Source organism: Pan paniscus, chromosome 5 (genome assembly GCF_029289425.2).
Source record: "Pan paniscus chromosome 5, NHGRI_mPanPan1-v2.0_pri, whole genome shotgun sequence".
NCBI classification, from domain to species: domain Eukaryota; kingdom Metazoa; phylum Chordata; class Mammalia; order Primates; family Hominidae; genus Pan; species Pan paniscus.
In genome coordinates, this window is record NC_073254.2 from 71321161 (window position 1) to 71346035 (window position 24875).

The 24875-nt window shown below is 40.0% G+C and overlaps 1 protein-coding gene and 1 pseudogene across 8 annotated transcripts in view; one reads left to right on the top strand and one right to left on the bottom strand.

Moving 5' to 3' along the window:
- DST (dystonin) overlaps positions 1 to 24875 on the bottom strand; it is a 494203-nt gene that overhangs the window by 389635 nt on the left and 79693 nt on the right. For 6 of the 8 annotated variants that reach the window (XM_024929292.4, XM_063604922.1, XM_008954352.4 and 3 more), the window contains exon 4: positions 3722 to 3929. In XM_024929292.4, the coding sequence (XP_024785060.4) occupies positions 3722 to 3929 (208 nt within the window). Of the gene's footprint in view, positions 1 to 3721; positions 3930 to 4112; positions 4655 to 24875 lie in introns of those variants that run through there. The other 2 variants (XM_057302526.2, XM_008954357.6) reach the window with 1 other exon arrangement.
- LOC129397966 (large ribosomal subunit protein uL22-like) lies at positions 23371 to 24508 on the top strand (annotated as a pseudogene).

Below are 24875 nucleotides of genomic sequence, written 5' to 3' on the forward strand. Positions count from 1 at the left end.
CCTTTCAGGAAACTCCCATGCCTCCCTTCTCCCCATGCCTCCCTTCTCCCCCCAAGTTAATTACACTGTCCTCTGGGTTCTTTTAATTTTAGGTGCTTATAGCCATCTCAACTAATCCCTGTAACAACTAATAATTACCGCATTGTAACTGTTTAACAACACATCCATTTATCATATTAGACTATGACCTTTCTTTTCCAGCTTATTCTTTTTTATTTTACTGATACATGATATTTTATATATTAATGAGGGCACCATACTGCAAGTATTTTTTACATGCATAGAATGTGTAACGATCAAGTCAGAGTATCTGAGGTATCCATCACCTTAAGCATTTATCATTTCTATGTATTGGTAATATTTCAAGTCCTTCCTTCTAGCTATTTTGAAATATACAATATATTATTGCTAACTATAGATATCCTACTCTGCTATGGAATATTAGGACTCATTTCTTTTAACTGTAAGTTTGTATCCATTCACCAATCTCTCTTGAAACTATGACTTTTTAAAGGCAGAACTGTATGCTAATCTTCATTTTATTGCAGGGGCTCAATAAGTAGTTGCTAAATGTGGGTGAATTAAGGTATCCCACAGACCACATAGTCTTTTTGACTCAATAGACACTTTCACAATCAATTCTATTTTTAGGACCTTAAAAACAAATAAAAATACTAAACTCTCAGCTCTTTTATTACTAAGTAATGACCACTATAGACATCCTCACACCATTTCTGAACTTCACCTCATTTCCTAAAAAGGGTGAATTTCAGGGAGGGGGTAAGTTTCAGGAAGAGTATGAAAATATATAACAATATTAGAAGTTGAAATTTCAATTGTATGTTTTCATAGTATCTACAGCACCAAATTCCATTAGATAACCTGTACCCTCATCCTCACACTGGGTGATGAGTGGCCAGTTTAACACATAATATATCTAAATTTCATAATTTAGCCACATTATAAGTTAAACAGATATTTATGGACTGGCCCCCCAAGTCTATCCTCCATGTATGATTATTGTTTATGATTTGCCTAGCAAAAAGCTAATTTACCAATATTTATTTAAAATACAATCATAGGCCAGGTGTGGTGGCTCACGCCTGTAATCCTAGCACTTTGGGAGGCTGAGGTGGGTGGATCACTTGAGGTACGGAGTTCGAGACCAGCCTGGCCAACATGGTGAAACCCCATCTCTACTAAAAATACAAAAAAAAAATTAGCTGGGCATAGTGGTGCATGCCTGTGGTCCCAGCTACTTGGGAGGCTGAGGCAGGAGAAACACTTGAACCCATAAGGCGGAGGTTGCAGTGAGCCAAGATTACGCCACTGCACTCCAGTCTGGGTGACAGAGAGAGAATCTGTCTCAAAATAAATAAATTAATTAAATTAAATTAAATCATATGCTTCCCTACTTTTTGTTGTTTCATTTTATTTTTTTCTGCTTTTGAAGAATTCATGCAATTTTTTTTTTTTTTTTTTTTTTTTGAGACAGAGTCTTGCTCTGTTGCCAGGCTGGAGTGCAGTGGCAAGATCTCAGCTCACTGCAACCTCTGCCTCCTGGGTTCAAGCAATTCTCCTGCCTCAGCCTCCAGAGTAACTGGGACTACAGGCACACGCCACCACGCCCAGGTAATTTTTGTATTTTTAGTAGAGACGGGGTTTCACCACATTGACCAGGATGGTCTCGATCTCTTGACCTCATGATCCGCCCACGGGGGCCTCCCAAAGTGCTGGGATTACAGGCATGAGCCACGACACCTGGCCTGTAAATTCTAAAGAATGGAATTTTGAGATCCCCAGTGCATCACCTGCCACCAACTTCACAGCTATCCCTACAAACTCAGTGAACATTTTACAATTAACAAGCGATGGCCCCTGCATCAATGACTCCACAGTCTACTAATAGCATCAGCACCTTCATGTACACTGCATCCCATTAGAACATAGAGTTCTTCAATATCTTCCCCACCTGCAGTGTACAATGATGGTTAGTACTACCAATTTCTCATGACTTCCTGCCCAGTAGAGTTTTTCCCAATTTATCTAATTTCATTCCCCCTAAACCTGCCCTGTCTTTCTGTCATAACTCCCTCCTTCATTACTGAAAGCAAAATATCCATCTCTGCCACTACTATCAAAACTCTCAGCCCAGAAGCACCTTCTACCTTCCAAAAAATACATAGAACAGGTATCCCATTTTGATGCCCTAAGTGGGCCATCAGCCCCCAGTAACTTCTCACTCACACCCTCCTTTCATCTATCTTCCCTTTCTGCTGAGTCAAACATCTGGTACGGGCAGTGTCATCTGTATAGGCATTCATTTCGCTGGAGCCTCAGACCTGCAGGAAAGTTCTCAACAGGGCAAGGAGGCAGGCCTCAGTGACTAAACATTTTCTGGTCTGCCTTGACTCTCCAAGTCTACCCCTGCTCACTCTCAGTCTCCATCCTCCCTCCACCTCCCCTTTCTCACTCCACCCCTTGCTCTTCAAAGGCCTGGGTGAGACCAGCCAGCATCTCACAGCGGAAGCCAGAAGAAGCTCAAGGCTGTTGCCCCAGAAACCCTGACTAGAGAATGGCTGGCTAGGCACTGTTTGTTTTTCCCGTAATCAGAAAATCCCACTGGGGGGACAAAAAGGGGGTTCTCAGCTTCCTTGATGGCCGGAATCTGGGCTGGTCCCCTCCAGCCCCCTTGGAGGAAGAGAAAGTACCAACTTTGCAATACAGTATAGGAGGCAAAAAAAAAAAAACAACTGTGGAAAGGGACCCCCAGAGTTAAGAGTGGAAGACAGGGAAGGAAAGGAAGCCTGAACCACTGGATGCAGAAACAAACTTAAAGAACACCTGGCCTTCTGCCTTTGCAAGAAAGTCCCCAAGGACACATTCCATCCTGCCCTGTTACCATTTCCAAGAAAGAAAGAAAAAAAAAAAATATTGAGGGAAGAAAGCAACAACACCCCTGGAAGCACCTCTCATGCACAGGACACATACACACAAACCACGCAGGAGTTGGAAGGTTGATTTCCACAGTGTTCTCAGCTTTCAGCTGGGTAAAACAAGCCATCACTTCTGGTTCAGCTTTTAGGGCCAATGCAAGGGAACACCGGGTAACACAGAACAGAAACATTGGCACGTCTCATGTATTAATTAATCAGGAAGGCGTGATGGCCAAACCCTCAAAAGCACTAAGGACAGAAAGCTGCTATGGATACAATGATGCAGACAGAGATGCTACATTTAAAGAAAAACAACATCCAAGTTGCTGGAATATGCTTTGCAATCCTGGGTACCAAAAACCGTGGATCTTCTCAATCTGCGTAGCTCAGTGCCCCTGGGCAAAAATGAAAATAAAGGCTGCTCACTTCCAGCTTCCCGCAAATATACTAGCAATCACTGGAGCTAATACTTTCAGAATGTTATGGTAACTAATGCAGTAAATAGGAAAGTTTAGTGCAAATGTCTGTAAATATTTCCTTGCATTTCAAAGGAATCGATTCGTCCAACCAGAAGGCAGGGCCAAACAGCTTAGTCACCAGCAGGCAGGGCAAATGGCTCTATCGGTAAAACAAGGCATAAAGTAAACATGGTCATCATCCTCCCCCACCTTGAGCACAGATTCCTGCCCAGTGCATCAGCTCCCGCTATGGCCCCCCAGGAGGTAGATGGGCGAATTTCCGCAACTCTCTTCCCCCACTCCATCCCCTTCCCCAGATGCTCTTACCTGCTATCCGAAGCACTGCCCTCTCGGCAGGGTCCAGCACTGTGCCCCCTTGAATCTTTCTTTTCGATCTCTCATGTTTAGGCAAATTCCAGGGTAAGGTGTCTCCCGGAGCTGGGGATGCGGAGCCAGATTTCTGGCTGAAATCATCCTCATCGGAAAAATCCGCAGAGGAAGACATAGAGCAGCGATAGGACGCGTTCCCGGAACTCTACAGAGAATGACACAGAAAAAGCATTAACAGCAAAATACTCACATATGCTCATCGATTTAAACATCTCCCCCACCAACCACCGCCGCCCTCCCTGCCCCCAAACTGGGTCTGGCATATCCTACACCATCCTCGGAGCTGAGGGAATATGCAGAAACCAAAAAAATGAAACCCAGAGCTCACCATCTTTTCTTGGCCAAGTCTCCAATCGTAAAAACAATACACAGGCAGTTCCAATACATGAAGATTTGCACGGAAGAAGTGTGTGGCCTGTGGTCCGGCCACCAGCTCACAAATGACTGGCCTAACAATGAAGCCAGAATCAACAGCCTTCCTGTTACAAACCTATAGTATTTGGCTCCCCCACCAGGACAGTAGAAATATTTTCCATTACTAGCCTGCTGCTTAATTCATTAATGCAACTAACTCGAAGTTTCGAAAACAAAGCACAAATGCAGGATGTTGAGTCCCAACTCCTTTCCGCTTCAAGTCACCTCACCACTGGAGACTCCGTTCTGACCAGTTTTAAGCCCCTGTCCTCTTTATTTAATTTTCTTCATGAGACTGAAGCAGGTTCCCAGAAAAGAGCAAGGAGGGAGGAAGGGCTGATTCTGAGAAGAGCCTTTTCTTAAGACTGGGAGAACACAAAAGACTTTTCAGAAGCCTATGGCAGCACCAATAAACAAACATCTGAACTCGGTTTAGAGTTCTCAAGATAATTTAAACTTCCAGCAAAGTAACAGCTGCCAATAATGTAAATGAGAATGATGCAGCGCAGTGACAGGAAACAGAGCTCTTCTCAGCTCCTGGTCATTACACAGTGAAATGAGAAACAGGATGCTTTTGCCAAAGCACTTTGCCTGAAGGTTAGTCCTCCCTTCATCTAGCTGGAGCAAATCTGTAGGGTCATGTCTTGCATAAAAGTGTTAATATCTTCCATAGAGAGAAAAGGCACAAGATGTTATTCCTTCCTTCTTTGTTGGGTTGTGTTTGTGATTATTTACAGAGCCACTGGCTTACTAAGGAAACAAAGATGTTGACTATCTCTGCTGCAAAATTATAAACATAACAACATATCAAAAGTCTTGACTTTCCTACTGAGAATTCTACTTCACTGAGACTCATGGTAAAGATGCAAAACTGGTATAACTCGAATTCCTGAAATGTAACTTGCAGCCATGGATTCCTAAGAAGCAAGTTACAGGCAGAAATCAGTGAGGCATGCTCCAATTTGAGCAAAAACACTGGGCTTCCCACAAAAGCAGTGGCAACTGCAGCACAAACAGGCTGTGTGAGCCACATCCCAAAACACTCACCCAAGGTACGTGAAATAAACTCTAATTGCATCAGGACTACCAACCTTACCTCAATCTGTTTAGGCCTGTGGCTATGCATGGTCAACACCATTATTTTATTTTATTTATTTTTCTTTTTTGTGGGCACGTAGTAGGTGTAAACCCCATTATTTTAGAAGTTCACGTAATATTTCCCACAAAGTGAGGTATGTAAGACGTAGCTCTCTATTCTTTCCCCTCAAAAAAGCCGTCTTCCATTTTATTTTACATAAAATTTCATCATCTTGGCTAATTTATTTATTTACAGTCTGTATATTTTTCTAATGACAAAAAGGTATTAGGCAAACTTGAGGCAAAAAGTAAATAAAATTGATTTTCTGTATTGTAGCTACAATCCATAGGGAGTTGTGAGTGGCATTAGGTCAGTCACAGCACGCTATTATCAACCCAGTTTATTTTCCATGATTTTCTGAAAATCCATCTTGAGCTTTCTGAGATTTTGTTTTTGGCTGGCTCTGTATAAAAGGGTGACATTCTTAAAGACTTTTAAGAGGGTATTGGGTTTCTTTGGCTGCTTTCTATCTTCCTAAAAATGGCTTCCTATCTGTCCTTATTTAAGGTCATCCTTTGTGAGATTATATTTCTTGTTACCTGTACTATTTTAGTGAGGATAGTAATTTGATTATTTATCTTTACAGACAGACTTGGAGAATAACTGTTAAAGAACTGCTCCTTTCCAAAAACCACTGGTTATTGATTTTTATAGAGTAAATTTTTTTAATGGCCTGAGTCTCAGCTGATTGAACAATGAAATGTGATTTATGCCACAACATAAACACCATTAATCACTCATAGCCAGATGGGAACAGTTACCACCCCTGGACCCATGGGTGTTGACTGGTGCAGCCTCTAATCTGGTAGTGTCATTGGTAAACAGATAAGAGAGAAAAAGAGGAAAAGACAATCAACAACACTTCTTTCAACAATATATCATAGGAAAATATGGACCCCACACACACACACAAACTGAGGGAAATCATACTTATTTATATGTGGCAAAGTCTCTCCCAGGCTACATGATCCAAGTGTTTTAACAATTAAAGTATCGGATTTTTTCCCACAAAAATTTTCATGAATACTTTTTAAAAATATAAGGTAAACTATATAAAAGTAGGCCCATTTGAACCCTGAAAATTGGAAACAGATTTAAATGGAGCTGCTTTAAAGTGGATTGATCCTAAAGAAAACCTATTATATTCTTTATTGATTTGAAATGACTTGCCAAATCATGTTACTATCTTGGGGGCTAGAAAAGAGTGCGGAACTACAGTTCCCTTTTGTTTTAAGAAAAGCAAATATGTTCTCTCACCCAAAGGCCAGAGCCTAACCTTTGATGTGGGGCTTAGAAAGGTAGGACAAAGGAAGAGGGCTCCTGTAATCAACAAAAGCCCCAGGTTCCTATCTAGTATTCTACTATTGTTGCCTAAGGTTTGATTCCTATTAAAATACAAATTCGGTAGCTATGTCCATCAATAGGAGACTGTTTAAATATAGTTATATGGATACCATAGTCTACTCTATAGCAATTAAACAAAAATGTTACTGATCTACACTTAGTAAAGAAGAAATAATTCATAAAGAATGATTTCTTAAAATATGTGCATGTGCATGTACATGTAATAGTTACCCATATGTAAGTAGCGATTATCTTTGGGTGATGACTAAGATTCTGAATGAATTTAATTTTATTCCTTATAATATTTTAATCCAATACAAGCACATAAAAAGATTACCAAAAGTAAAAAGATTTTATGTCAAGGGTCAGAGAAAATACGGACAACTCTGTGAAGAAGTAACTAAGTCCGTGTTTTTAACATTTCTGGGCTCATAGGCACCCCTGAAAAGTTAATGAAACCTCTTTCCAGAATAAAGTACAAGAGTCAATACATGCAAACTTTGCATATCATTTTATGGGATTAACTGACCCACTGACCCCAGGTTAAGACCCCAATTCACACCATCATTTGTCATCCCCATTTGGCATGTATGCTGAAAACAAGAGATACATGAAAGAGCTGTGGAGTAACCATACCAACAAGGGGGCAGAGTAATTAGGGTAGTGAAGATAAAGCTGGCCTACGTCATAATACCTTTTAACAGTTGGCCTTTTTCATAAATGACCATGAGCCACTTCTGGACTGATACTGAATCTCTGCAAACAAAAAAGCACTAGATAGTTACAAGCCAAAAACCCTGTACAGTAAATCCTCACTTAAAATCATCAATAGGTTCTTGGAAACTGCTGCTTTAAGTCAAAGGACATATAATAAAACCAATTTTACATAGACTAATTAATATAAATGAGAGTTAAGTTCCTACAACAAATAATATTTCTGGGCATAAAAATATCACCAAACTTCTAAATAAAGACCAAAACACTTCTAATATTAAACACTGCAATCAACGTGAGCTATACATACATTTACGGAAGATTAATAAAAACAAATAAGATAATTATTTACCCAATTTTTGGTGAATCAGTAAATGACAGCAGTCATCGGGGTGGGGGGTTAAATCAAGGAATAAATGTTTGCAAAGTGAAAAATATAAGGAGTACCTCCTACTGCCATGCAGTTCAAAGCCAATCACAAATATGGCAGACCCACTGAGTACCTTCATACCACATTGTTTATTGTCATGCATTTGTAGGATTATTGTAGACCTTACAAATTTTTATTTTATAATAATTTGCATTTATTCATGCATTCCTTTTCCAACCTGCTTATTACAGTTCAGGATCAAGGGTGGCCAGAACCCATCCCAGCAGCTCAAGGCACAAGGCAGGAACCACACCTGGACAGGACACCATCCCATGGCAGGGTACACTCATAATCTATGCCCACAGTCACTCAGAATGGGACCAATTAACCTAATGTGCACTTCCTTGGAATGTGGGAGCAAACTGCAGCATCCACAGAAAACCCACACTGGCATGGGGAGAAAGTGTGAACTCCACTGACAGTGGCCCCAGCCAGGAATTCATTTTTTTTTCTCATCAACATTATAACAAAAACACATTGAACAAAACAACATTATTCAAGGACCTGCTATATTGTGTCTTCTACAACCTAGTTATTAAAGCAGTTTTAACAATTGAATTAGATCACCAAAAGCTTTAAAATGACTTTCCTGATAGCCCATTCATTCGCATGGTATAAAGACAACCCAAATCTCCTAAAGCCAGGATAATTACATAATGCAACATTTTTAGAAGGGGAACTGAACAATAACTTCTTTAACTGAAACCCCGGTGGGGGATCTGAGATAAGTACAATGGAACTGCCTAAATTGGATGCCGCCCAGCCTTAGCACCCTGATCTGTAGGAAAGTGCCAGGAAATTGTCTTGGCAATAGGCATTCTCTACAGGCAACGGAGAAAGAAGTGCAGAGACAAGGGTTTGCAAAGTAGCCAAAAGTTTAAAATCCCAGAGGCTGAAAAGTAAACTTTCATAAACCCACATACCCACATATTTATAACTTAAGCACATTTCTGTATGTGTATTTCAAAATATTCACCAAAAAAAACCCAAAAATAGAAAGCACACAAGGAAACAGACAAATCCTGATTGTGAAGCATTCTACAAGACAATTGTCCTAGATCCTTCAAAAAGGTCAATGACATGAAACATACACACCCAAAAAGGAGGAATTGTTCTAGATTTAAAAGGACAAAAGAGACACAACCAATTCATGAACCTTGGTTGGATTCTGGGTTGATTCTTTTTTAAAAGCTAAAAAGACATTTTGGGGCAACTGGGGAAATCTGAACATGGAACTGGGTTGTTTATTAGACAATATTAGGAAATTATTGTTAGTTTTCTAAGGTGCAATAATAGTATTGTGGTTATGCAGGAAAGTGTCCTTATCCATAGAAGATGCAGGCTGAGGAAACCCAAGATGTCTGCACTTATTTTTATTGTTTCAATAAAAACAAGGAAAAGTATTAAATGTGATAATAGGCTAACAATAAGTATTCATTGGTCTACTCTTTCAACTTTTCTATAAATCTGAATATTTTCAAAATGAAGAATTGAGGGGAAATAGCAAGGTCTTTTTTTTTTTTTACGAGACAAGGTCTTGCTCCATTGCCCAGGCTGGAGTGCAGAGACATGATCATAGCTCACTGCAGCCTCGAACTCCTGGGGTCAAGAGATCCTCCCACCTCAACCTCTCGAGCAGCTGGGCCTACAGGCACATGCTACCACACCGGGCTAATTTTATTTTTTAATATTTTTATAGAGATGGGGTCTCACTATGTTGACCAGGCTGCTCGCAAACTCCTGGCCTCAAGCAATCTTTCTGCCTTGGCATCTCAAAGTACTGGGATAACAAGCATGAGCCATTGCGCACAGCCCATAGCAAGGTCTTTTGTGGTGTGTTTAAGTGTTGCTTAGTTTATTCCTGTGCTCACAAAATCAACAGGTACAGGTTGCAAGGACAAAGTGATAGTTTTGATCTAAGAAATTTCTCGTAACATTTCTTCATAAACACTTAGAGAAGCACTAGAAGCAGTGGCCTGTGTGAAGAAGTCACCAAAGAAAGATGACCTGCTTGCCTTAGTCCTAAGCATAATTTTAGACAGAAAAATATAAAAGAAATTCCTCTGCTATTCATTTATTAATAATGTACAATACAGTGAACACAACATAGGTTCAGCATCACATAATTTTGATATTTTATATAAACAAAAACAGAAAATTTTTTCTCCAAAATTAGGAAAATCAAAGATACAATTTTCTTTAAAATTCCCTTAGGTAGGTAGGTACAAATATTAACTTCCTCGATGTTGTATCAAAATATATGGTATGGCCCAAGACTATCCTTATATGACTAGTTTTTTATTTAGAAATAAGTTTAAAAGCAAGAGCACATTATCTGATTTTAGAGATCCCAAGGAAAACAAGCTCTACCACAAATAAATAGATGTAGAAGAAAACAATTAAGGAAAATGTGCTTAACTCCTTGAAGAAAAAATGAGATACGGTAAATTTGGGGCACCTTGTGCTTGCTTTAGTTAATAATTTTCAAAACTTGTTGAACAAGTAAGGTATGAAATCTTTTATCAAATAAACAGCTCTCAGTTAAGTCTTACCTGGAAACCACCTTTAGGTAGTAAGTGTGGAAGAGGGGGTCTAGTGGTGAGGCCATTAGCTGGCTCTCACTCTCTTCTGTTAGGGGAGATATGCAGGAACCCTTAACTCCAAGAGGCAGAAGAGCCTGGGTGGATGTGAGAGGAAGGGGGATCAGAGGGAGAGGAAGCAGGAAGGTTACTGCTAAGTTCTGACTCAAGGGAAGCAGTTTCAGGCAGAGTTAAGGAAGTCAAAGGTTTCTTTCTAGGTAGAGAAGCCCAGTTCATCAGCCTATGAAAGAACACTGGAATTTAGAACACAAACTCTTTCTAGGGTGTAATGATTGTACACTGGTTAGTGTTACTTAGTACTGTATTTCTAAGGAAACCGAGCTTGCTGATGGGACAGAGGAGGGAGACAATTTTCAACGTCATTTTCCTCTAACTGTATGGTCTCTCTCACAGGTATACAAGGTAAGTATCAAAGATTTGTTTCCTTCTGTTTTTAAGACTGTATAGTATTCCATTGTGTATATATGCCACGTTTTCTTTATTCATTCAACTGCTAATGAACACTAAGGTTGATTTCATATCTTGACTATCATGAATAATGCTGCAATGACTATGGGAGTGCAGATACCTCTTCGACATGTTAATTTCAGTTCCCAATAGGGATATCACTTTGAATCCTAGACAATCAAGGCTCAGCACTAAGACATTCTGCAAAACTTCTTCCTTTCTTTCAGTTTAGTATATTCTATTCAGATGCCTAATTTATTGGGTGATTATAATTTAAGCATTTTCACTGACTATCTTATTTAATACTCACTGAAATCCAATAAGGATATTTAGGGATATTAAGTAACTTGTCCACAGTCATTCTGTCAGTACAAGGTGCAGCCAGGATTTCCATATAGGTCCTTTTGACATGAAAGCCTGTGCTCTTGACCACATGGTACTAAGTGCCCTAAAATGTGGTCCTTGGCACTAGGGGAACATATACTCACAGCCCTAAAGATTACCATATATTTGGGGATCCCAAAAAGACTAGACTTGTACTGGGTTCAGTACTAGGCCCAAAGCATGGAAATGACAGGTGTCAGTTCACAACAAAGAAAAACCATTCAAAATGTACAACTACAGTACTCCCAGACTGCTTTGTGTATAGTGAGCACTCTCCTATTCCAAGGGACCAAGCCTTCACTTACTCTGTGGTCTCTTTCCACTCAAAGATTCTTTGGTCCTATGTGCTCCCACACCTCCATAAATCTCCCCAAACAGATTACAAATAAAATAAGAACTATGCAAAGTATCGAAATACAAAATTTTTCTACAAAATGTAAAAAAAACTTTCAAAAAATTTCAGACATCTTTTTTTTGCAAGTCCACCTAAACCCAATCATATGAAAATTATAGAAATAGAGACATCAGAACTAGTTTACATTTGAGTATCTACAAATAGTCTTTCCAACCAAAGGAAGAACATTTTAAATAACTTGCCTAAAAGAAAAGCAAACAGATCTCTAAAAATAGCCCCACAAAACAAATGCATTAGGAAGACAAACTCAAATACCGAAAACATACATTTAACTAGAAAATACTTAACCTTATATTTTAAATGGATTTTTGTTTATGTCAGTTAATTAAAAATATGTCTTAAGTACCCATAGGCTTCTTTCTTAGAAGGGCCTGAAATCTAACTGGGAGAGCAGAAGTGACAAAATCGCCAATTTATAATTAAATATCAATCATCTTATCATCACTTATTAGGCTTAAAAATATGTCTTTTAGTGGAATAGTATAAATACATACATAAAAATATGGCTCATAGTAGAAAGTTGATAAGGAGAGAGAGGCTAAATCAAGTCGAGCCTACACAGTCCCTTCAGAAGCCAGGTTGGAGATGCAGTTCCCCAGCTCCCTCACTTCACTCTTCCAAGAGTATCCTATCCAAAACTATTCACTGCTGATAGCACCATCATTGTAGATGCACTGTGGCTGGCCTACTCATTTTTAAAAACAAATTAACAGCAAACATGTAAATACTGGAAAATTTCACATGAAAATTCAGATGTGGAATACTGGCCCTAGTGGTTTCCCCTTTAAAGAAAGGACACGTAAAGGACCTGTGCTTTCCAGTCTGACACAGTCCTTGCATGTATGATACCTGGCCCCTGGTGACATATGACTTTGGAGCCCCTGGCATGAAGTAAGTGATGGATGACATTGCTGTATTCAGAGAGTAAAGGAAAAGATAGAGGAGGAGAGGTAGGGATCGTGGTAATTGATAGACTGGGGATGAAATTTTTAAAAATAAGAAAACTGGAGAAGAGGGGATAAAACAAAACAGAAAGCTTTCAAAATATTTCAATTAAATGGACAACAAACAAAAATAGGTAATTCCATGTTTCTACTGACATCCAAGTGTTCACTTCATTCTGCTGTATCCCCAAATACCCTGGTTAACATTTCCAATGCCCAGGAAATGGAAGAAAGCTGTATGACTCATGTTAATGCTGGCTCAGGATCCCCATGAATCTAGCTGGACCCACCCACCCATCACTACTGCTGATGACTCCCTGCTGGTTTTTGCTCCCGTACCTACCCTTGGTCAACAGGTAGGAAGCATTAGTAAATTTTAGCTATTAGGTGATGTTGTCTATTCACACTTGTTTGATCCAGGGGTAGATGACTAAGCCAATATAATTGTCACTTCAGGAAATATGAAACAACAGAGACACAGAAACTAGAATTTATTGCGACTGGGTCACCTTAATAACAGCTCTCAGGATACAAAGTCCATGAGTTCCATATCTATCCTTCCCAAGCTTGGTTGTTAAACCTCCTTTGAGATGTCCCTGTATCTTTCCAATACATATCTTTCTGTAATTCAGAAGGTTTTTTTCTTTTAAATTCATTGTCTCCATTACTGGAGACAACAAAAACTTAAACATGTTAGTGTTAAAAAAAAAGCAATTATAATTATTCAGTTCTTCTCTATTGACACATAAGCAAAGTTATGTCTTTATATCTTCTTTATGCTTCCATTTTCATTACCTGTCTTCATTAATGAGACTTCAGAAAATTGCTTTTGATAATAGCTTTTACACACTTACTCTTTCACTTCAAACAGTAGATACTTAAGTGAAATAATTACTTTTTCATTAAAAACAAAAACTTTTATTACTGCACAGAAGCAAAGTCTATGAAACTTTAAGTGCCTGGCACTCCCACTGCCCTCTTCCGAGGAAAGCAGGGCTGTTCCATGTACATTCAGTGAAAACAATTCTGCTGCTACCTTAAGCCGCACCCGATCGGAACCAGGGATCAGTGCCTGATCCCTCTGAGCTGGCTTGGTGGAAAACTCTGCTCAGGTGGGATGCTTCATATTGCATGGTAGCAAACCAATCCAACCACAGCTTCCTCTCAAGAATAAATGCTAAGTTCATTCCAAATGTCCTTAACAATATTTGGGTTTTCCCTGACATTTGTTGCACATCCTCCTCTTAGAACACCTGAGATCCATCTGGAACAACTGTGTGGCTCAAAGCCCCCGTATCTGCACTAAAGGCCCCAGTAGATTTCATTTTATCTCTCTTTCCTGAGGTGATCTGGCCCTGTCCCTTCCTTGCTTTACCCCTAGAGGAAGCTATATGGCAGGACGGGAAGCAGAAACAGCCTGCAAGAATACCTGACTTTTATTTTCCACAAGCCTGAATCTTTTGAGGTGGGCATAACCTGGAGGCACAAATGTTCCCTCCCATTCCCTGACACCGTGATATGCATCTCACAGGACCCCAGAACCTTAACACAATTCTGAGGTGGAAGAAATGGGGAACACCAGGCCTGGCCTCATGGAGACCGGGGAGTCAGAACCTGAGGTGAGTTGAAAAAAAGACAAAGGGACACCTCTTACCCCAGAGTGTACAGACTGAGATTCAAACTCACTGTGTGGGTAGCAGCTGTTTCTTATGTACTTCAGAATACCAGGTCTTAGGAGGGGGCCCCTGATGAATGTCTGTTGGGTGAATTTATTGGCTTGGCAGCTTGGCTTCAGCAGCTTGGTCAAATGTGAGTAGAAATTCAGAAAGAAAGCTCTGCCACAACCAAGGCTAAAAATGCCCCAAGTGTCTATCTGTCTGTCTCTCTCACGCACACACACATACACAGAGCCCACCAACGGGATCAGCACAGCAGCTACTTCCTTCCTCCAGCATCCTTTCTCATTTTAAGGCTGCTTTGAATTATTCTAGATCCAGGGAAGAAGGGAATGTATTTCCTTTCTTGCTTGTTGCCACCTTATTCCAAATCAGGTAAGAAAAGAAGATAGTGTTTGAGGGGGGAAGATGTTAGGACCTTTGAGTTATCCAACCAGTCTCCCAGAATGAGAAGTGAGAAAAGCACAAGGTGCCTTGAGAGCATCAAGTGGAAGTGGCAGCAGAGGCGTCTGGAAAGCAGGTGGTGGATGAAGATCACAGCAGGGCTTGCATGTGACACTGGGGCCCAGACTTCATCTTCATCTTCATCTTCATCCAGTAGGAGCTGGATTGTTGCTGAAGGGTTATAAGTAGTTTGCCCGTATAGCTGCGTGACTCATGGACTGAAGAGGGATCACACTCAGACAAGATTAGTGAGCAGTTACTGTAATGGTCCAGCAATAAATGATTAGAGCCTGAACTAAATCATTGAAATTGGGGGTGGAAAGGAGAGGATGAATTTGAGAAACATTTAGAGACTGGAAAAAAGAAGGCTGGAGGAAGGTAGGGCTGAGGCTGCTAGGGTAAGAAGTGAAACTAGCTTACTATGCAGGAATGAGAAGAAGGTCAGAAGTCAAGCAAAACTGTAATAGTGGGGAGACAGAGAATAGCAGTAGGAAAATCAGTGGGTCCCAGTCAAGTCATACAAGGAGAGCTCAAGATGATGAGGTTCTTTTTGATAAGCCTCCTAATTTGTGGTGACTCAAACTGGTTTAAGATACAAGGCTGGCTAGACACCAACTTCCAAGAGACCTGCATTTTCTTCCAACTTTAGCTCTGGCTCCTGGAGCTGCTGTGAGTGAGTGGTGGAAACCTGCCCCCTTAGAGAAGCTGCAGCTGATCAGCATCATGCAAGGGACTGCTGAGATGGTAGCATGCTGGTAATGAAGTGTTATGGAGCCACTCCATCCTTTATTCATCCTTTTCCTCATACACACAGAGAGCAAAGGTGTATAAACCATCTAGTTCACTGTCCCCTTTCACACAGGAGTTGTTTTGGGGAACATAATAGTCACGCCATTTACACATATTTCTTATAACATTTTATGAGCCATGATATTCTACTTAAAAACACAAAAATAACAATATCCCTATTTCTTCTGACTTCCAATTGTCTGTAAGTAATAATTGTTCCCACTGCATTTATGAAGTAAATTCACTCATTCTTTCACAGTGCCCATCACAGGGCAGTTAGAATCCTGTGCTACAGCTGTGCAGCCCACACCCCTCTCCTCCTTAGTCATCATGTACACTTAGGATCTGTGTGAATTCCAATCCCCTGACCTTCCTCCCCTTCACAGCTGCCCTCCTGACCCTGAAATATTGCTTGGGTGTTTTTTCTCCTCCCTTTCTCAACCGGGGATTTCCAAGCCAGCCTAATAGCTTCCTCCAACAATAATAAAGCAAAGAAGAATTTTTAAAAATGTATATCTGTGTCCATAAAACAATATGATGAATTCTATCACAAAAAACAAGCACACCATAGAACATATGGTGCCATCCTTCACTCTCTTCCTCAACTGGCCTTGTGTTTGTGTCCACAGCACAGGAACCAGCTACAGAATTTGCAAGTGGAGAATCCAGGTACCTTTAAAAGTCTATTCAGTGAAAATCTCTGGCTATTGATGTGACGGTTAATTTTATGTGCCAACTTGGCTAGGCCATGGTACCCAGTTTTTCATAAAAGATCAGTCTAGATGTTGTGAAGGTATATTTTTAAATGTGATTAACATTTTATTCAGTGGACTTCAAGTAAAGCAGATTATCCTCCATATAGTGGGTGGGCCTTCTCCAATCAGGCCTTAAGAGCAAAGACCATGGTTTCTCAAAGAAAGAATTTTCCTCAAGACTGCAACATAGATACCTTGCCCGAGTTTCCAGCCTGATACCCTGAAGAATTTGGACTCAAGACTGCAATATCAGCTCTTTCCTGAATTTCTAGCCTGCTGGCCTGCCCTACAGATTTTAGATCTCCCAGCCCAATTGCATGAGCTAATTCCTTAAAATAAATAAATCTCTGTGTGTGTATGTGTGCTGTAACTAATATATCCTATTGGTCTGTTTCTCCGGAGAACCCTAACTAACATAATTGTCTACCATATTACTGCATAAAAGACTTATGACTCACCTTTACTACATTTCAGGGAAGTAGAAACACCTGCCATAATTCACATTTTACAGTTTTATGGAAAGTAGGCAGGACTTTCACCAAGCTGAGTTAGGAAGCCAGAGTGCTTCACCCAGCCCCATAATTAACTACCCATACTACTACACAAGAAAATTACTTAACATCTTTAACTTGCTCATATTCTAAACGTGAATAATCATACCTACTTCACTAGATATTAGTATTAAAATGAAATAACGTATGTAAATCCTGTAATATGATGCCTGCTCAGCACATACTACTCAATACATTTCCATAGCATTTTATTATAAAATAAAAAGATAAAACAAAAACTAGATATCGAGTACTTAGAATTGCAGTGATTATAGCTATATGACCAAAAATATATCATTTTGAGGACTTGAAAAAAATATCTACCTCCCTTCACATCACCTGCATGCTGTTGCCTAAATTTCCAGTAACAGATACATTCTTTTGGTTTAAAGCTTTTTATTTCTAATCAAACTACCCATGGATGAAAAATATTAAGTGGCACAGTATCAGTCATTTATGCTTCAGTATGAATAAGGCCACCAGACTATGTCCTGCAGAAGTATTTTGATAAAATGAAAAGGGAACACTGAGGCTCCTAGAAGTAGATAAGCTGCCTAGATCACAATTTTTCCTGGAGCCATTTCTGACAATCACAGAGACAGAGATTCAAGGAGTCAAATGAGTCTGTCCTAACAGAAACAGCCTAGCCCAATTCAGAACACCACTCAAGAGAAATATGGCCTGGAACACTTTAATTGTGACAATCCACCTCCCTGCTTCCCTAGTTTTCTGTGTGTGTGTGTGTGTGTGTGTGTGTGTGTGTGTGTGTGTGTGTGTCTGTATGTGTGTGTGTGTAAGAGAGACAGAGAGAGAGAGAGCATCTTGCTCTGTCATCTAGGCTGAAGTGTGGTGGTAAAATCACAGCTCACTGTGTGGTGGTGAGATCCCAGCTCATGGCAACCTTGACCTTCCAGGCTCAAGCACTCCTCCCACCTCAGCCTCCCAAGTAGCTAGACTACATGTGTGCCACCACACCTGGCTAATTTTTTTTGTTTTTTGAAGAGATGGGGGAAGAGTGGCCAGGGAATTGTCTCACTGTGTTGCTCAGGCTGGTCTGGAACTCCTGGGCTCAAGCAATCCTCCTGCCTCAGCCTTCCAAAGCGCTGGGATTACAGGCATGAGCCACCATGCTCAGCCTTGCTTCCCTAGTTGAAAGTAAAAGCTCATTACTGCTCTGTTGAGTCATAGGGACAGATGGCGTTACCTTCTCACCTGCCTTCCTGATTCTCTAGGTAGAATATAATCTTTGATGGGATCTGATGGAGTCTGAAAATCTGCTACCAAAATCTGCTGCCACAATGTCTGAAATGTCCCCATTAGAGCATTTCTAAGGCACAGGGAGATTTTGAGTTTTATCATCTTCTAAAACACAAAGATAGCTAAATTCAACTGGATTACTAAAATGATATACATAAAGTACATATAGGCATTCAATAAATTAGAGCTATGTTTTGTTTTTGTTTTTTGTTTGTTTGTTTGTTTGTTTTGAGATGGAGTCTCATACTGTTGCCCAGGCTGGAGTGCAGAGTGTAGTGGCGCAATCTCAGCTCACTGCAACCTCTGCCTCCTGGGTTCAAGCAATTCTCCTGCCTCAGCCTCCCGAGTAGCTGGGGCTACAGGTGCATGCCACCACACCCGGCTATTTTTTTTTGTATTTTTAGTAGAGATGGGCCAACTCACTATGTTGGCCAGGCTAGTCTCGAGCACCTGACTGCAGATGATCCACCCACTGGGGCCTCCCAAAGTGCTGGGATTACAGGCATGAGCCACCATGCCCAGCCAGAGCTATGTTGTTCTTATTCCAAGTCACATTCACCTCTTGCCTGAACAATTATTGGAAAATATCTTCCAACTGATCTTGCTTGCCTCCTTGTCCTCAACGATCTATTCTCCATACAGAAGCTAGATCCAGTCTTCAAAGACCTAAGTCAGAGTACATCATGCCTGTGCTCAAAACCCTCCTGTGGCTTTCCACTTCACTCAGGATAAAATCCAAAGCCTGCACCATGACTTACAAGGCCTCCTGATGTGCTGTTAGGTCTCTGCTCAAATGTCAACCTTTTAAAGAAAGTTCTTCCCCTAAAAGCCTTATGTAACTTTACCCTCCTCACCAATTACTCTATGCCCCTTATCCTGCTTCACTTTCCCCCACAGCACTTATTACCATCTGAAACATTATGTATTTACTTGTTAATCTGCTTGTTGTCTGTCTCCTCCACCAGAAAGTAAGCTCTTTGTTTCATTCATGCTCTGTCCCCAGTTCCTAGCATGGTGGCAAACCCATAGCAGGTGCTCAGAAAATATTTGTGAAATGGGAAAATGAACAGTAAAAGAATTTTGCAAAAGCACCCATACTAACTAGCACACAGTTTGTATGTACTCAACGAGTACCAATTTCCTGCAATAAATATTAGTTTTTTCTTATTTATCTTTATTTCTTATTTATCTTATTTATCATCGCCTGCAATACTTGCCCTGAAGCTTGTTACAGAACAACAGATTTAAAGCACAACATAGTCTCACAACCCACAGTTAAACCCTCCTAACCATAAATCAGAAATGGGATTGCTCTCAGCAAGCTAACTGGGGGGATAACAGAGAACCGAGGCTAGACCTGGCCCTGTAGTCTGGCAGAGCTCTGTGCCTCCTGACCCAGCTTCACTACTTATTAGCTATAGGACTTTGGACAAACTACTTAAACTTTCTAAGCTTTGGCTTTCTTATTTATAAAGAATATCTACCTCTTAGGGTTGCTATATTAAATGACCTAATGCCCACTGCCAAGCACAGAGCCTGACTCATAGGAAGTGCTTAAGAAATGCCCACTACTGTTAATATTGTTGGTCACATCAATAAAATTGCTGTTGATATGAAATGCCTGTCTTTATAACTTCATTTCTTTTACAGTCTCATTTATGGTTATCTCTGGAGTTATAGGGAGCTGATAAAGTTCCAAAAGAGTTTTTAAAAGATTTAAAAACAGGAAATAATGATAGTCATTTATTTATAAAAAGCAGGGCTTGGCTGGATGCGGAGGCTCATGCCTGTAATCCCAGCACTTTGGGAGGCCAAGGTGGGCGGATCACGAGGTCAGGAGATCAAGACCATCCTGGCCAACATGGTGAAACCCCGCCTCTACTAAAAATACAAAAATCAGTGTATTTTGTGGTATGGTGGTGCACAGCCGTAGTGCCAGCTATTCGGGAGGCTGAGGCTGAGGCAGGAGAATCACTTGAACCCGGGTGGCAGAGGTTGCAGTGAGCCGAGACCGCGCCACTGCACTCCAGTCTGGCGACAGAGCGAGACTCCGTCTCAAAAAAAAAAAAATAGTAGGGCTCTCATTTCAGAAAAAACTATTTTTCACTTCCCTAGTATCCTGAAATGTCTGCATCTCAGACTTCCTGATTCTTCTGCTTTAATAAACAGACGGGTGTGCCTGGAGTCATGGTGATTACCCGTGTTCTAGAAATAAACTTCAGAAAGCTGTGTTGCCTCTTTAATACTCCCATAAATTCCAAATATTATTATGTAGTTTTTTAAAAAAACATTAAATGTCTGGGTTTTCTAAATCAATTTTAAACATGGGGGGGTGTCAGTTCATTTTACAAAACATGCAAGTAGAAATAATTATCTTTAATTTGTAAGTATAAACAATTTTAAATGCTTAGCTAAACATGGCATATAAACAGGAAAACAATGCAGCGTTGAAGAGAGTGTTCTCAACTATGAGGTCTTGCTTCCAATCGTGCTTCTGATAGTTCAGCATCTCAGGTCACTGTTCTGGGCCTTATTTCCTTAAAACAACAACTCAGGCTGGATGACTTTTGATGTTCCTAAATTGTCCACAAATCCATCATCTCTAAAGCTTTTTTGATATACAAATTCCATACCTTTAATGTTTCATTTTCAAACTTCTAAAGAGCCTCTTTATATAGTTACCCTGAACTAAGTTTAAATGCTAATGAGTCAGAGATATTGTGTATTGAGTAGCACATGTAAGAAAACAGAAAATACCCTCTCCCAATGCCACAACTCACCGTCCTCTCAAAAAAAAGAAGTGTATTTTGGACTACAACATTTTTTTAGAATGTTGTTAACTACCAAAAACAAAAATAAAAACCAATGATAAATCAACAATAAAATAAAATAATTTGACAATCACAACTGCTATTTAACAATTTTATCTGATTTTATCACAAAAATATTCCATGAACATTTTCTCTATTGGAGGTTTTAGGTTCAACTCCAAATTATAACAAAACATGGTGCAATTAGGAAGTTGATTTGGCCTAACAGAAATGACAAATATGTACTGAAATTTGAGAGTTGAAATAAGTGAGTCACTACAGCACTTCTCAATACCCTATGTAAACATGAATTCTACCCTCTGTGGGAAATGAAGGTCCTTTGTCATCTGCTTTAAGACCAAGAGATAAGAAACAATTGGCTAAATGTACTGCACAGCCCTACATAGAAATGAAATTATACTAAAAATAAGGACTAAAAGCTATGCCTTGGCAGACGATGGCTACTGTACTTTGATAATGATGTACAGATTTTTTAAAAAACTTTTGGTGGCTCTAGGTATGGATGCTAGAACTTTGGGGTACATATGGCTCTGATCTGAGGGGACCTATTTTGAGGAGTCTCTTTAGTCATACAAAAACAAGGCAAGGGTTTCTCAGATGTATTGCAGACTTGACTTCCTAACAAATCTTCCTGCTGTACAGTAGCTAAAAATGCTGGATAAAATATTTTTAAATGAATCAGCAAAGGGGCAGGAAAATAAGAAAAATTCTTAGAGGCTAGAGCAATAGAAAAGCAAAAGCACAAATACAGAAATGTTAGGCTGATTCCCTCTCATCTAAAGTTTCACTTGACAAACAGGAGACAGAAGAGTAGGACGACCTGCTCAGGGGACAGAAGACAAAGCCAAAGGAGTCTCAGTGAAAAACACAAAAATAGAAACAGAAACAAATAAAGCCAGGGAAGCATGAACTAGGAAAACCAAAGAAAAATACCCTGAGATTGCAAGGACACTTGCCCATGTCAAGCTTGTGGCTGGACAGAGAAGAAAAAAAAAAAAAACTTCATAACCACAAGCTGATTCTCATGTGCATCTTATGGCCCAAGTTCACACAATCTATGCAGTATGAAAAACTCTGAAACTGAGATTTTATTTTTATTTATTTTTTTGAGACAGGGAATCGCTCTGTCACCAAGGCTGAAGTGCAGTGGCACAATCTCAGCCTCAACCTCCCAGGCTGAAACGAGCCTCCCACCTCAGCCTCCCGAGTAGCCGAGACTACAGGCAGGCGCCATCATGCCCAGTTAATTTTTTTGATTTTTAGTAGAGACGATGTCTTGTTATGTTGCCCAGGCTAGTCTTGAACTCCTGAGCTCAAGCGATCCACCTGCCTCGGCCTCCTAAAGTGCTGGGATTACAGGCATGAGCCACCCGCACCCAGCTGAGATTTTTTTTTTTAGATTTCCCTGGCAAAACTAACAGAATATCCACTCTGGAGAAATGTACTTTCAATCCTAGCCTCTAAAATTACCACAGATAAAGTTCAGTCAAAAATGAGCTCGTGGTGAGACAGGACTAGCTGGATTTCCTAGGCCAACTAAGAATCCCTAAGCCTAGCTGGGAAGGTGACCACATCCACCTTTAAACACGGGGCTTGCAACTTAGCTCATACCCAACCAATCAGGTAGTAAAGAGAGCTCACTAAAATGCTAATTAGGCAAAAACAGGAGGTAAGGAAATAGCCAATCATCTATCGCCTGAGAGCACAAGGGGAGGGACAATGATCGGGATATAAACCCAGGCACTCGAGCCAGCAAAGGCAACCCCCTTTGGGTTCCCTCCCATTTTATGGGAGCTCTATTTTCACTCTATTAAATCTTGCAACTGCAAAAAAAAAAAAAAAAAAAAAAAAAGAGCTCATGGTAAAAAGTCACAAAGCAGCCAGGCACAGTGGCTCACGCCTGTAATCCCAGCATTTTGGGAGACCGAGGTGGGCAGATCACCTGAGGTCAGGCGTTCAAGATCAGCCTGGTCAATATGGTGAAACCCTGTCTCTACTAAAAATACAAAAATTAGCCGGGCATGGTGGCAGGCACCTGTAATCCCAGCTACTTGGGAGGCTGAGGCAGGAGAATCACTTGAACCCGGGAGGTAGAGGTTGCAGTGAGCCGAGATCATGCCATTACACTCCATCCTGGGCAACAAGAAAGTCACAAAGCATACAATGAAACAAGGCCCCACTGGTGAAACTATAGAAACAACAAACACAAATCCATAGGCAAAAACTTCAGGTATGTTAATTATCAGATATTACATATAAAATAAACATATTTTATATATTTAAATAAAGGGAAAAGAGTATCAAAAGTAGGAGTTAGGAATAAGAGACTGTCAAAAATACCAAGCAATGAAAATATAATAATATAAATTAAAATTCAGTGAACAAAGAATATGTATTTATAAAGAACCCACTCAAATCAGTAAAAAACATACAAACAACCAAAGAAGAAAAATAGCAAATGAAATGGACAGACATTTTGCAGAAGAGGAAACATATATGGCTAATAAACATACAAAAAGATATAAACATATGAAAAAATGTGTGGGGCTCTTCCTCTTCCCCTAAGTGGCCTGAGGTAGTCTGTGAAAATGGTTCACTATTTACTTGACCCAGAGAACCCCACAAAGTCATGCAAATCAAGAGGTTCAAATCTTCGTGTTCACTTTAAGAACACTCGTGAAACTGCCCAGGACACCAAGGGTATGCATATACGAAAAGCCACGAAGTATCTGAAAGATGTCACTTTACAGAAACAGTGTGTACCATTCCAACATTACAATGCTGGAGTTGGCAGGTGTGGCCAGGCCAAGCAGTGAGGCCGGACACAAGGTCGGTGGCCCAAAAAGAGTGCTGAATTTTTGCTGCACATGCTTAAAAATGCAGAGAGTGATGCTGAACTTAAGGGCTTAGAGGTAGATTCTCTGGTCATTGAGCATATCCAAATGAACAAAGCACCTAAGACACGCTGCTGGACCTACAGAGCTCATGGTTGGATTAACCCATACATGAGCTCTCCCTGCCACATCGAGATGATCCTTACTGAAAAGGAACAAATTGTTCCTAAACCAGAAGAGGGGGTTGCCTAGAAGAAAAAGATATCCCAGAAGAAACTGAAGAAACAAAAACTTACAGCACAGGAGTAAATTCAGCGTTAAAATAAATACAATTAAAAGTAAAAAAAAGAAAGAAAGAAAAAGAAAAGAGGTGTGGCATCATTAACAATCAGGGTAAAGCAAATCAAGCCCACAATGAGGTTAACAGATTGCATGTATTCAACTGGAAAAAAAATTTAAGTCTAATATTACTATGTGTTGAAAAGAACGTGGCTCCTCATGCTCGCTTAGACGTGGCTGAGGAAAGTATAAATGGGTGCAGGTATTTTGAAAAAGAGTTTGGCATTATCTCCTGAAGTTGAACTTTCATGTATATCCAGCGATTCTACTAAGAATTGATCCAGTAATTCCACTAAGCATATACACAAGAAAAACTGCACATGAACAGTAAGAGGCATGTACAAGAAAATGCATAGTGGCACTCATACAGTAAAGGCCTGAAAACAAATGTCCCACTTACAAGAGAGCAAATGAGCAAACTGTGGTATAGTCATACAAAAGTTGAAACAAATAAACTATAGTGAACAATATTATTAGCAATACTATTAGCAACAGCATATTAAGTGAAAAAAGTTAGTTTCAAATAATTACATAAAGTATGATAACATTTTTTATTAAGTTAAAAGTAACTAAAATTTTAAAATTTAAATTTTTTAAGCTAGGCGCAGTGGCTCATACCTGTAGTCACAGCTACTCAAGAGGATGAGGTGGAGGAATCACTTGAGCCCAGGAGTTTGAGACTGCAGTGAGCTATGATGGCACCACTGCACTCTAGCCTGGGCAACAGAGTAAGACTCCACCTCTAAGAAAACAAATAAATAAAATAAAAAATTTAAACTTTTTAG